This window comes from Pistacia vera, unplaced genomic scaffold (genome assembly GCF_008641045.1).
Source record: "Pistacia vera cultivar Batoury unplaced genomic scaffold, PisVer_v2 Contig27, whole genome shotgun sequence".
In the NCBI taxonomy this organism is placed as follows: domain Eukaryota; kingdom Viridiplantae; phylum Streptophyta; class Magnoliopsida; order Sapindales; family Anacardiaceae; genus Pistacia; species Pistacia vera.
The window spans coordinates 184,569-198,578 of record NW_022196079.1 but is presented as its reverse complement, the minus strand read 5'-3'; the positions used below and the strand labels follow the sequence as shown (position 1 = coordinate 198,578).

Here is a 14,010-nt window from a genome sequence, read left to right as displayed (position 1 = left end):
TTTTAAAAGTATTACTGTGTATTCTATGAACAAATACATACAAAAATAATTGATATCATTAAAAACTAAAAATAAAAAATAAAAAAGTTTTACTCTTTAAAATATTAGATTCATTTAATATATTTAAAGCACTGTTTTGAAACTCAGCCCGACCTGACTGGTCTAATCGAGACTTAAGGCCTTCACCAATCTAGGTCACCAATTTCAACTGTTCACCAGTTTCAATTTCAAATCCTAAAGAGAAGGGCGGTGATCGGTGAGTAGATAGTGGCGAGACTATTGGGGATTTTGAGAGAATGTGCCAGTGAGTTGAAAGGTGGCAACGAAGGTGATTTTCAGTGAGTGAAATGGCCAAAAAAGGCAAAAGTCGTGCAGCTACAACAACTAGCTATTGCCGGCGATTGGCGGGGTGAACAAGGGGTGAGATGGATTTTGGTCAGTGGATTGAGGAGAGTGTTTTCGTGATGATGGGGAGTGTTGTTGACACAGGAAACAAATCTTAGACACCTGCGGTGTTGTTTTTTGCCACAAAATGGTTCGATTTCAGCAAGACCTTAGGCAAATTTGCTGGGTAATGGTGCAAAGGAGGAGTGAGATTTGATTGGTGTACCGCCGATTTACATTTGGGGTGTGTTTGCTTGATTTCAAACTTGTAAGGATTGATGTGTAATTTTTCAAGGATGTGTTTGTTGGATTTCAAACATCTGGACATGCTGACATCATTGGTTTGATCGGTCGGTCAACTCGATTCAACCGGTTAACTTGAGACCTAGCCACTTTGCCAGGTGTCACCCTAGTTTGATTATTAAAACATTGATTTAAAGTTCACCTACTACTTTGCATTTAGAACTTAGAAGGGGTTATTGTTATATTCCTTTTGATCCTCTTTGAAACAAGAAAAGCTAGAATAGTTGAAGTTGCATCACAAATCAATGAAAGCTAGAATAGTTGAAGTTGTACCACAAATCAATAAAAACAATAACATATGTTTATTGAAATTTACTATTTAAAGTTTAAAAAAAGGAAAAACGACTTACGCCCACCCAAAGTTTGTTGTAAAGACAATTTAGTACTCAAAAGGTTTGGAAATAATAAGAACCATTTGCTGTCCAGATCTGTTAGTGAATTTCGTCTATAGCAACGGAAAAGACCACAACGCCCTTATTATTTTCTTCTTTCTCCTTCTCTTTGCCTCTTCCCTTTTCTTCTCCACCGGTTTATACACATCTCCTTCTCCAACCTTCCTTGGGCTTCAGCCATTGCCCTTCGACATGCTTCTGCAATTGCTTTCTCAACAACGGCTCTTTTTACCCTTTCTCAAGCTTCAGTAAAGACCCGTTCATGAGCTTTGCAGACTGCTCTTTCAACAACTATTCTCTCATTTTCCGTCTCCTTTTCCCTTTCCCTCTCTTTTATTTTATCTACCTTTCTCACATTTTCCTTCTTTATTTCCCCTTCTTTTCGCATATAACCTTCAACTTCTGTGGTTTTATAATAGGTCTCTTCATTTCTTTTTGTGTTCTGGCTTGTCTTGATATCATATATATCTCTGTCGTTTCCTTTTCCACTTGAAAGATACTAGAAGAAAACTAACACAAGTTGATGATTGAGAAATCTCACCACACCTTCAACCGTGGGAGTAGTATTGTATTTATATTAAGAACTATATACAGAAATTGTATAGGCTAGTTAAACATGGTAATAGACAACTGTGTATTCTATACAAGGTAAGACTTAGCAAATTACAAGGAGTAAAATCTGCATTAGAATAAGTCCTATGGCTGTCAATAAGATGGAGATAAGTCAACCTGCCATACTCTCGGCATCCATATCTGTCATGCTTCTCTCCATATCAACTGTTTCCATATCTGGAATATTATTGATCAAATGGTGAATGTTATCATCCGCCCTCAAACTAGGTGTGGTAACAAGGCATAGTTTGTGCTTGAGCTTGTCCAGGTCATATCTGGTTTGTGGCTTGGTGAAAACATCTGCAATCTGAGCTGAAGTAGAGATATGTCGAGTGGTTAACAACCCAAGAGAGACTCGCTCCCTGATATAATGATAATCTAACTCAATGTGTTTACTTCTAGCATGAAACATAGGATTTACGGTCATAAACAAGGAACTTAGATTATCACAAAATAAAACTGGAGGTGTCATCAATGGAACTTGAAGATCACGGAGAATAAAAGTAAGCCAAGTGATTTCTGCAGCAGTTTGGGCCATGGCCCTGTATTCAGCTTCTGAGCTTGAACGAGAGACTGTGGGTTGTTTCTTTGCACTCCAAGAAATGATGTTACTGCCAAGGTAAGTACAGAAACCAGTTGTGGAACGTCGTGTATGTGGACAGCCAACCAAATCAACATCCGAGAAGGCATAAAGATCCAATGTACTTGAGTTTTGAAAATGCAAACCATGGTGTACAGTCCCTTTGACATATCTCAGAATCCTTCTTACCATTGTGAAATGGTCTTGTGTTGGAGCATGCGTGAACTGAGAAACATAATTAACACTAAATGAAATATCAGGACGTGTTAGTGTTAAATACTGTAATGCACCAACTAGTGATCGATAGTTGTGAGTATCACAAAGGGTTGTTGAATCCGTGATTGTTTTGAACTTTTGAGTCATTGGAGTATGAACTGGTTTGCAATCTCTCATCAAGGCATGATTAAGCAGATCAATAGCATACTTAGATTGGTGTAGTACAAGGCCATTTGAAACATGACTAACTTCAATCCCCAAAAAATAATGAAGTGCACCAAGGTCCTTTATTGCAAATTCAGTGTGCAACACAACTATGAACTGATTAATTAACTTATCTGAAGAACCCGTGAGAATGATATCATCCACATATAAAAGTAGCACCAAAGTGCCATGAGCTAAATGATTGATAAAGAGACTTGGATCCGCTGTACTGCAGAAAAAACCATATTCAAGTAGAAAGGAGCTAAATCTATCAAACCAAGCTCTTGGTGCTTGCTTTAATCCATAAATAGCCTTGTGAAGTAAGCACACATGATCGAATTTGTCATGGTTCACAAAGCCAGGAGGCTATGCCATGAATATCTTTTCTGACAAGAGTCCATGAAGGAATGCATTTTTCACATCTAGCTATCGAATACTCCAGTTTCGAACAACGGCTAGTGAAATAATTATTCGAATAGTAGCTGGTTTCACTACAGGAGAGTAAGTCTCTATGAAGTCTATGCCATCCACTTGATGAAAACCTTTAGCTACTAGCCTTGCCTTTAGGCGTTGCAATGATCCATCAGGATTGATTTTGGGTGTTAGTACCCAACGTGATCAGTGGCGGACCCAGGATTTTTGCATAAGGGGGCCCCCTCACACCGCCAATGTTTGCCAATCAACTAGTGAAAACATAAGAAAATAACATCCAATTCACAAGAAAACACAAGAAAATTGTATACCTCTTTCACTTAAGGGCCAAGCCCTAGCAAGCCAAAACGCATCGTTTTATTTTTCACATCTGACGCAGTTTCGCCGCGGGGAAGCTTTTTCCTTACCACAGCGAGAATATTTCGGGCCAAACTTGAGCATGAAAGAGTTTGAATATGGAAAAGTGTTAAACATATGAATTGTATCCCTTTAAATTATATTTCTACTTGTTCAAGAATCAGCACAATCCGAGGTCTACAGCTCAAGTTATGGTAGAAATACTGAAGCACGTCCAAAGACATTTTTCTTCAGTTTCCAACATACTGTTCACGACTTCAAGCCAAGTTTTCACCCTTGTCCAGTCAGAATTAGGAAAAACTCAAACATGAAAGTTGTAGCTCTGCTTCTTAGCTTTCCGAAACTTCTAAAATCAGGTCATTCTGAGTTTCCAAACTCAAGTTACACAATTTACGCTCAAAACTGTCATTTATGCTCAAAATCATCGTTTAGGTCTGCAAAGACAAATTAATAGAATTAGGTAGCAATTATGGCCCAAATTGTATGAGAAGTATCCTAAATCCTATCAAAATTCAATGCAAAATCATAGAGAAAAATAGGATTATCGTTTACAACAACCACAAATCCACCAAAAATATTCTAAACAAATTTAGAGCCCAATCACAACTCTAACAAAAATAAAATACACAAAGATTTATAAAAATATGGATTACAATCACTCCAAATCCAGATCCGCATGTAAAAGGGAAGTTGGGAATTGGGGAAGAAAAACTTAGAATATAAAAAGACAAAACCTAACTTTTACTTCTTTTTTTTACCTTTTAAAAAAACTTTTCAAACTTTTTTTTTAAAGTTGAGGGCATGCCTGGGCCTACCCTCAAGGGGCCTGGGTCCGCCCCTGAACGTGATCCAACCACATTCATTGTGGAATTTCTTGGAACAAGAGACCAGGTCTCATTTTGCCTCAATGCTTCCAATTCTTCTTCCATAGCTTGCTTCTAGCCAGGATGCTTAACAGCTGATTGAATTGTTCTTGATGGCTTTGGTATGCCACCATAATGATGAATTAAAGCATACTTAGGATTAGGCTTATGAATACCTGATTTTGCACAATTCTGCATGGTGTGTGAAGGTGCAGGCAGTATAGAGTTCGAAGACTCTGCATGAATTGGCATGGGTTGGTTAGCCACTGTTTGACCTTCTGATTGATCCAGTAGAGATGAGAATTCAGGCAGCATAGCGGGGACAGTATTGGACTGAAGTTATGCATCAGAAACTAAATAAGATAGAATTAGTTGTTTATTCAAAGGTGCATTAGGAGTTGGATGTTCTGTATTTGCTGATGGAAGAGAATGGGAACACATAGGAGATTTTGAAAAGTCTCATTCTTTGAAAGTAGTCACCAAAAAATCTGAGGCAGACTTGTTATTGGAGACTTGAGTTTTGAAGTGAAGAGAGTCCTCATCAAATGCTACATGTCTTGAAATAAATGTTCTTCTTGTAGGTGGATAATAACACCTATATCCTTTATGTCGATCACTATAGCCCAAGAATACACAAGGTAGGGACTTTGTGTCGAATTTACTTGTCTTTTGGTCCCAAACATATGGATAACATCTTGAATCAAAGACACGAAGAGATCTATAATCTGGTGTTTTGTGATAAAGCATATAATATGGAGACTCCCATTTTGAGGTGATAGTAAGGAGTCTGTTGATTAAGAAAACAGTTGTGGTAAATGCTTTTACCCAAAAGTACTTAGGAACATTTGCATGCAGCATCATTGTAAGACCCAACACTCTAATATTTCGATGTCTCCTCTCAACAAATCCATTCTGCTCAGGTGTGTATGGACATGATACCTGATAGGGCTGTGCAAAACCGGGTACCCGCTCCGATTTTGACCAAAAACCGGGTACCCGAATATTCGGGTACCTTTAAAAATGTACCCGCAAACCGAACCGATTTTAGAATACCCGGTTTGCGGGTACCCGAAAATTTGGGTCACAAACCGGGTATCCGATTTTGTTACCCGAATTTCATTAAAATTACACAGCAGATTAGCAGACTGGAGAATTTGAGGGTGAGAGAGATGAGTGCGGCTGTTGATTAGAAGAGGGCAACACCAACAATGAAGAGGTTCCTCATTGAGTTCATGTTTGTGAATTGCAAAAATGACAGCCCCACAGATGCTTTAAACAAGAAGAAAGTAACCGTCAGATACAGAAAGAAAAAAAAGACAACTAAATAGTAAAATGAAAAAGAAACCAAGCAAACCCACCAACAAGACCAAACAAAACACAGTACACAACAGCAAATATTGGGAAGGGGATTGATGCAAACAAAGCTCCAAATTTCCCTGTAGGAAAAAGAATTCAACTTGACTATAAAAAAAAAGAACATCAAAGAGTTAGATTCTTAAACAGAATTTGCAATAATCGGTCACAAACCCAATATTGAGAAGAATATCATAAAGCCAGCTGAGATTTGAATGACCCTGCGGCTTCCAACACGAGTGCTTCCAAGCAGCCCCACATTTTCTCTGTTGTTTTTCTCAAAATTAATTTCATCTGCATTAAAAGCAAAAATTTTGAAGGAAAGGGAGAACACTTACACGGAGACTGAAGAACCGGTCAAAGTTCCAAAGAGACCATCCAATACTGTTGAGAGTGAGAGAGATGAGTGCGGCTGTGCTATGAGAGAGATGAGTGGCAGTGCGGTTATTGAGAGTGAGAGAGATGAGTAGCTGAGTGCGGTTGTGCGATGCAGATGCAGATTGCAGACTGGAGAATTTAAGAGTGACAGAGATGAGTGGCAGTGCGACTGTTGAGAGTGAGAGAGATGAGTGGCTGAGTGCGGCTGTGCGGTGCAGATGCAGACTGGAGAATTTGAGAGTGAGAGAGACGAGTTTGAGTGCGACTGTGCGCCTGTGTGCGGGAGCCGGGACTTGAGTACTTGACATAGTGACGGGCTAAACTTTTTGGGCATAAGGGATTTGGGGCTTTTGCCTTTGAAAATCAAAATCTGTGTTTTTTTTTGTTTTTTTATTTTTTAATAAAACCGGTTACCAGGTACTCGGTTACCTTAAAGCAAATAACCGATACCCGAACCGGAAATTCGGGTATCACATTATAACTACCCGAAACCCACCCGAATTTTCAGGTATCCGATTTTTCGGATTCGGTTCGGTTCGGTTAACGGGTTTTTTTGCATAGCCCTAATACCTGATGTAAAATACTAGAATTTTGCAAATGACTAACAAATGCATGGTTCATAAATTCTCCCCCTCCATCTGTTTGTACCACTTTTATGGTTTTCTCAAATTGCCTCAAGACATACTTTTCAAATAGTAAGAATTGAGTAAAGAAATCTGATTTCTACGTTAAGGGAATAAGCCAAATGAATTTGGTAAAATCATCCCCAATGGCAGCATAATAAAGAAATTTATTCATGGAAGGAATAGGAGCAGGCCCCCACAAATCAATATGAAGCTTATCAAAAGGAGCAAATGTACTAGACACTGAAGCAGGAAAAGGAAGCTTAGACATCTTCCCTAGCTGACAACTCTCACAAACTTTATTCTCTAACTTATTGGACAATACTTTAATAAAACCATTACTTTGGAGTTTGGCAACAACAACTACTTGTGGATGCCCGAGCCTTTGATGCCATAGGTCCCTTGTTACTGCTCAAAACCTTGTTGAAAAGAAAGCAGCTGGAGAAGATCGAATGGTGTAGAGATTATCCTGCTTGAGTCCTTTCATTAGAACCCTTTGTGTCACTCGATCCTTGATCACAAAATGCTCATTAGAAAACTCACAGTTTACTGGATAATTAGTAGTCAATTGTCCAATAGATAACAAGTTTTTCTCTAAATCAGGGACCAAAAGAACATTTTTTAAAGTGATCTTTGAAGATCTTGTCCTAATGGTAGCATTTCCAATATGTGTAATTCTTAGAAAATCTCCATTTCCAATTAATACATGATCTGAACCAACATAAGGTTTTAAGTTGTGTAAAATACCTTCATGAGAAGTCATGTGAGCAGAAGCTCCTGTATCGGAAATCCATTCATCATTGTTGGATTATAAGTCAATGTTGAAAGCTACAAATGCTTTTGGCAAGTTGTCAGGCTGAATTGAGTGATTAAACCTATGCCAACAACGAATTGCAGTGTGGCCTTATTTGTCACAGATTTGGCATAGAATATCACAATTAGACTCACGGATAGAATTGGTTGACACATTTAGAGAACCTTGATTAGTTGGCTTCACAGTTGCTTGATTAGCAAGAGAAAAACCTTTCCCTTTTGATGAGAAATTACCTGATTGCCGAGCTCCCTTGTTGGTGAACTTTGAGTTATTTTTCTGACCATAAAAGGCAGTGTAGGCTATTGAGTCAGGGGAGTGCAAGCTAATTCGTGTTTCATAGCTTTGCAATAAAGGCACTACTTCTGGATAACTTGGCATAGGAGGTTTGAGCATAGAGGTGGTAAAAGGTTCATACCTTGCTCCCAAGCCATTTAACAGAGAGAATACTTTGGTTTTGTCATCAACAGGAAAACCAATAACAGATAGATTATCACACACACCTTTGAATTTACGTAGGTAGTCATTCAAGGGCATATCAGGGTCTTTCTTCGTGTGATTGAGTTGCTGTGTAAGTTGAAACTGTCGCTCTTGAGAAGCTTGAGCATAGGCTTCTTTGAGAGCCCTACATACTTGTGCCAAGGTGTCCAGTCCAGTGACAATCCCAAGAGCCTTTTCAGATAAGGTGCCAATGATCTAGCCTCTAAGTAGTCGATCAACAATTTTCCATTTCATAAAGTCGGGGTTAGGAACAACTTGATAGTTTGAACCTTCTGGAGGTGGAAGTATAGCTTCAGGGATAGTGACTTCGCCCGTAAGATAGGCTACCAGCTCTTGACTTTCTGCTAGAGCAAGGACTTGCTCACGCCAAAGAGGATAATTTTCAAACTTGAGTCTGAGTGTGACAAAATTGCCAACGTTCAATGATACTAAGGACATGTTTGCGGAAAAAAAATAGCCTTCCTCACAGTATTATTGCTCTGATACCAAGAAGAAAACTAACACAAGTCGATGATTGAGAAATCTCACCACACCTTCAACCGTGGGAGTAGTATTGTATTTATATCAAGAACTGTATACAGAAATTGTATAGGCTAGTTAAACATGGTAATAGACAAATGTGTATTCTATACAAGGTAAGACTTAGCAAATTACAAGGAGTAAAATCTGCACTAGAATAAGTCCTATGGTTGTCAACGAGATGGAGATAAGTCAACCTGCCACACTCTTGGTATCCATATCTGTCATGCTTCTCTCCATATCAACTGTTTCCATATCAGGAATATTATTGATCGAATGGTGAATGTTATCAGCCTAGTTCCCTCCATATTCTTCCCACTGTTAGCCCAACTCTCACTGGAAAATTCAAAGTTACTCTTGTCTTCTTCCTGTTCAATTGCAGCGTCAACTTCCTCAACATCCTTAAAGATTTTTTCTGATTCACAAGCCAATTCTTCAAAATGTTTTCCACCATTACAGACAGTCTCGAATGCCTCTCCATGTGGATCATTTTGCTTTTGTGGTACACCCATATCAGTGTTTCCTAAATTTACCCTATTGTAATTGGAAGCAATAGCCTCAGTTGTATGGTTGACTTACTTTTTAGTCTCTTTGTGCTCAAGGACCACTTGAGCCAAACCAACTATTTCAACTTCAAAAACCTCTTTTGTCGCCAGTTCATTCACCACTTCAATTGAATTTAATTCTATTTCCATCTCTTTGCACTCAGAAGAAGCTTGAGTTACTTCCATTACCTCCCCATTCTCTCCATGTGTGGGTATCTCCAGAGTTACATCGTTTTCTTCATGACAAGATAGTCTCAGGGTAACACTTAGAATCCCAATTTTTTCTTGCTTAAATACATTAATAACTGCCTCAAGATTGTTCTTACAGTGCTCAAGAGCCTCTTGAGTTGCTTTGATCTTCTCATCTTCTGCTTTTTGATCAATCCCTACTTGCATTTGTCTAGATGCTTTGCATTCACGACCCTCTTTCTGTCTCCTCTTGTCATTTCATACGCCTCTTTCAGTTTCTTCACATTTTCTTCAGCCTCTGTGATCTTTTGTTTCACTACCCTCATCTGATTTCTTCTCACATTATTTGCCATCATGAACATCATCTAAAATCTTGGAGAAGGAGATAAAGTGATGGAGAAGAAAAGGGAAGGAGAAAGAAGAAAATAATAAGGGCGTTTTAGTCTTTTCTGTTATGGTAGATGGAATTTACTAACAGATCTGGACGGAAAGTGGCTGTCATTTCCAAACCATTTGGGTGCGAAATTATCTCTATAGCAAACTTTGGGTGGGTGTAAGTCGTTTTGCTTTTAAAAAAATTAGCAATCTGTGGAATAAAACAGATGTTTGTTCATCGACCATCAGTATTGCAGATCACATTATTTAACGAAGTCTGCACCACCGTAGTTAGATCATTAAGTGCATAAAACCCCATAGGTAAATCTTGTAAACACTGCATAATCTTAGGAAAGAAACATTAAAAATTCAGTTAATCTTGCCGGATTTTGTCACCGTGAAATTCAATCCAGTGAGTGGATCAAACAACTCTAGCATCTTTGAACTCCCATCCTGCCGATATAGGGTTTCTCTGGCATCTTATAACTTCAAATGAGCCATATACAATTCCATTCATTTCTACTTTTATCAGCCAATTTATTTTATGATTTTATGTAATATTTACAGGTGTTAATTTTTTATTTGTTTGTGGTATTGTTGAGGTGGTACTCTTGCTTTTCTCCTTTGAATAATTCATGGGCTAGGCTTGGGCTGGACGAACCGAAAAGATTCTGTATATACTGGCCTGAAATCCAGATACCGTTCGTGAATCGTGATTAAACTAATATTTTTCAGTCACAAGTCAGATAAATGTATCAACAGTCTTGAATTTCTTAATACCTGTATGGGATAAGATAAAACGAAAAGCATAAAGTTTAATATCTTAATTAAATGTGATTAAACAAGTGAAAGTCAACAGATGGGAAACATTTAATAAATGAAATTTGTCTTTGTTTATGTAGGTGGCCCATACCACCAAATGATTAGTCCCAAAGAAAATCACCCAAAGTAACTACTGCATTTATGCCATTTTCAACTCAAAAAGTCTTCTTCTGCGGCCACACTTTACCCAATTACAGTTTTAAAAACCCATTTATCAACATGTTGGTTCAGGAAGTAAACACAAGTGTTTAAGCATAGGAAGAGGATGAATTGGGAAAGCGGGTTTTGATGGGGTTCCATTAGAGGGTGGAGTTGATAGAAAGAGAGATGATTGAATTGAATGTTGGTGTGATTGATATACAGTAGTGGTCCGTTGGCAATAGAAGTTAAGTACAAACAAATAAGAAAAAAACACCCACATGGCATGTGCAGTATCTTACCCATTCTTCCTTGTCTACTCAATGTTTTCCAGTTTTCAGGCAAATTTTAAAAACTTGACTTTACCCAATATCCACCCACCGTTTTTTCTTCTATTTTTGGCTAAAACTGAAGTCATTGATGGACAAGATTTACAGAAAAAGTCATACTTAAACACTACATACATAGTCCCCTAATTAAGTCATTTTTTAACTTAAATTTTACCGTCTTTTTTTTTTTTTTTTACCGGAGTGTTCAGATCAGTTTACGCGCATTTTAACTAATCTTTAGAGCCTTAAAGTTAATATGGTTGGATAAATCTTCAGTGGTCAACTCTATTAATAACCGAGGTGAATCAAACTCAGAATCTCTTAGGTATTACTCAAGAATCTCTATTCAACCGCTACTCATCCAANAGTGTTTCCTAAATTTACCCTATTGTAATTGGAAGCAATATCATCAGTTGTATGGTTGACTTACTTCTTAGTCTCTTTGTGCTCAAGGACCACTTGAGGCAAACCAACTATTTCAACTTCAAAAACCTCTTTTGTCGCTAGTTCATTCGCCACTTCAATTGAATTTAATTCTATTTCCATCTCTAACTCAGAAGAAGCTCGAGTTACTTCCATTACCTCCCCATTCTCTCCATGTGTAGGTATCTCCAGAGATACATCGTTTTCTTCATGACAAGATGGTCCCAAGGTATCACTTAGAATCCCAGTTTTTTCTTGCTTAAATATATTAATAACTGCCTCAAGATTGTTCTTACAATGCTCAAGAGCCTCTTGAGTTGCTTTGATCTTCTCATCTTCTACTTTCTGATCAATCCCTGCTTGCATTGGTCTAGATCCTATGCATTCACGACCCTCTTTCTGTCTCCTTTCAGTTTCTATCATTTCATACGGCTCTTTCAGTTTCTGTCATTTCATACGCCTCTTTCAGTTTCTTCACATTTTCTTCAGCCTCTGTAATCTTTTGTTTCACTACCCTCATCTGATTTCTTCTCACATTACTTGCCATCATGAACATCATCTAAAATCTTGGAGAAGGAGATAAAGCGATGGAGAAGAAAAGGGAAGGAGAAAGAAGAAAATAATAAGGGCGTTTTAGTCTTTTTTGTTATGGTAGATGAAATTTACTAACAGATCTGGACGGAATGTAGCTGTTTGTCATTTCCAAACCTTTTGGGTATCAAATTGTCTCTACAACAAACTTTGGGTGGGTGTAAATCGTTCTGCCTTTTAAAAAAATTAGTAATTTGTAGAATAAAATAGACGTTTGTTCACCAACCATCATTATTGCTAATCACATTATTTAACGGAGTCCACACCACCGTAGTTAGATCATTAAGTGCATAAAACCCCACAGCTAAATCTTGTAAACATTGCATAATCTTAGGAAAGAAACACTAAAAATTCAGTTAATCTTGCCGGATTTTGTCACCGTGAAATCCAATCCAGTGAGTGGATGAAACAACTCTAGCATCTTTGAACTCCCATCCTGCCGATATAGGGTTTCTCTGGCATCTTATAACTTCAAATGAGCCATATACAATTCCATTCATTTCTACTTTTATCAGCCAATTTATTTTATGATTTTATGTAATTTTACAGGTGTTAATTTTTTATTTGTTTGTGGTATTGTTGAGGTGGTACTCTTGCTTTTCTCCCTTGAATAATTCATGGGCTAGGCTTGGGCTGGACGAACCGAAAAGATTCTGTATATACTGGCCTGAAATCCAGATACCGTTCGTGAATCGTGATTAAACTAATATTTTTCAGTCACAAGTCAGATAAATGTATCAACAGTCTTGAATTTCTTAATACCTGTATGGGATAAGATAAAACGAAAAGCATAAAGTTTAATATCTTAATTAAATGTGATTAAACAAGTGAAAGTCAACAGATGGGAAACATTTAATAAATGAAATTTGTCTTTGTTTATGTAGGTGGCCCATACCACCAAATGATTAGTCCCAAAGAAAATCACCCAAAGTAACTACTGCATTTATGCCATTTTCAACTCAAAAAGTCTTCTTCTGCGGCCACACTTTACCCAATTACAGTTTTAAAAACCCATTTATCAACATGTTGGTTCAGGAAGTAAACACAAGTGTTTAAGCATAGGAAGAGGATGAATTGGGAAAGCGGGTTTTGATGGGGTTCCATTAGAGGGTGGAGTTGATAGAAAGAGAGATGATTGAATTGAATGTTGGTGTGATTGATATACAGTAGTGGTCCGTTGGCAATAGAAGTTAAGTACAAACAAATAAGAAAAAAACACCCACATGGCATGTGCAGTATCTTACCCATTCTTCCTTGTCTACTCAATGTTTTCCAGTTTTCAGGCAAATTTTAAAAACTTGACTTTACCCAATATCCACCCACCGTTTTTTCTTCTATTTTTGGCTAAAACTGAAGTCATTGATGGAAAAGATTTACAGAAAAAGTCATACTTAAACACTACATACATAGTCCCCTAATTAAGTCATTTTTTAACTTAAATTTTACCGTCTTTTTTTTTTTTTTTACCGGAGTGTTCAGATCAGTTTACGCGCATTTTAACTAATCTTTAGAGCCTTAAAGTTAATATGGTTGGATAAATCTTCAGTGGTCAACTCTATTAATAACCGAGGTGAATCAAACTCAGAATCTCTTAGGTATTACTCAAGAATCTCTATTCAACCGCTACTCATCCAAAAGGTGGTTTAATTTAACAATAGGAAAATCTGTTTTAAAATATGAAGTGAAGGCAGGTTTGTCTCTGATTACAAAAAGTAAGCTCCTTTTTCTCTTAAATGCACATAAGAAGAATAATAAATTACGATAATACACATACTTGGTATAATCCAACCAGAAAAGCATGTTTATTTTACAAAGAGAAAGAGAGAGAGAGAGAGAGAGAAAAAACAAGACATCATAAATCACTTTTAACAGTGATGCATAAATGGAATCTGAGCTTTATGAAGAGAAGAGCCCCAAATGTTGAAGCTAAAGGTCCACTTGAAGAGAAAAGAGCCAAATCCCAAGTAGTCAGCAATGCCTATCTCTCCCATGGCTCCCTGTCCCCCTCCAATATCCAATCTTCCAATGCAATCCCAACTTGAGATAACCCCTCAACTAGCTAAAGAGAAA

General features: G+C 37.6%; 1 protein-coding gene and 1 long non-coding RNA gene across 2 annotated transcripts; both read right to left on the bottom strand.

Annotated features, from left to right (window-relative positions):
• Positions 1-1,803: 1,803 nt before the first annotated feature.
• Positions 1,804-4,658, bottom strand: LOC116133454 (uncharacterized mitochondrial protein AtMg00810-like). Its single transcript, XM_031419159.1, has 2 exons — positions 4,498-4,658; positions 1,804-2,920 (listed from the first exon to the last, which is right to left on the bottom strand). Exons 1-2 carry the CDS (start codon positions 4,656-4,658, stop codon positions 1,804-1,806), a joined length of 1,278 nt encoding a protein of 425 aa, XP_031275019.1.
• An 875-nt stretch (positions 4,659-5,533) lies between these two features.
• Positions 5,534-6,080, bottom strand: LOC116133418. Its single transcript, XR_004128545.1, has 4 exons — positions 6,035-6,080; positions 5,871-5,962; positions 5,702-5,779; positions 5,534-5,612 (listed from the first exon to the last, which is right to left on the bottom strand). It is a non-coding gene; the product is annotated as an uncharacterized LOC116133418 (long non-coding RNA).
• Between the last annotated feature and the right edge of the window lie 7,930 nt (positions 6,081-14,010).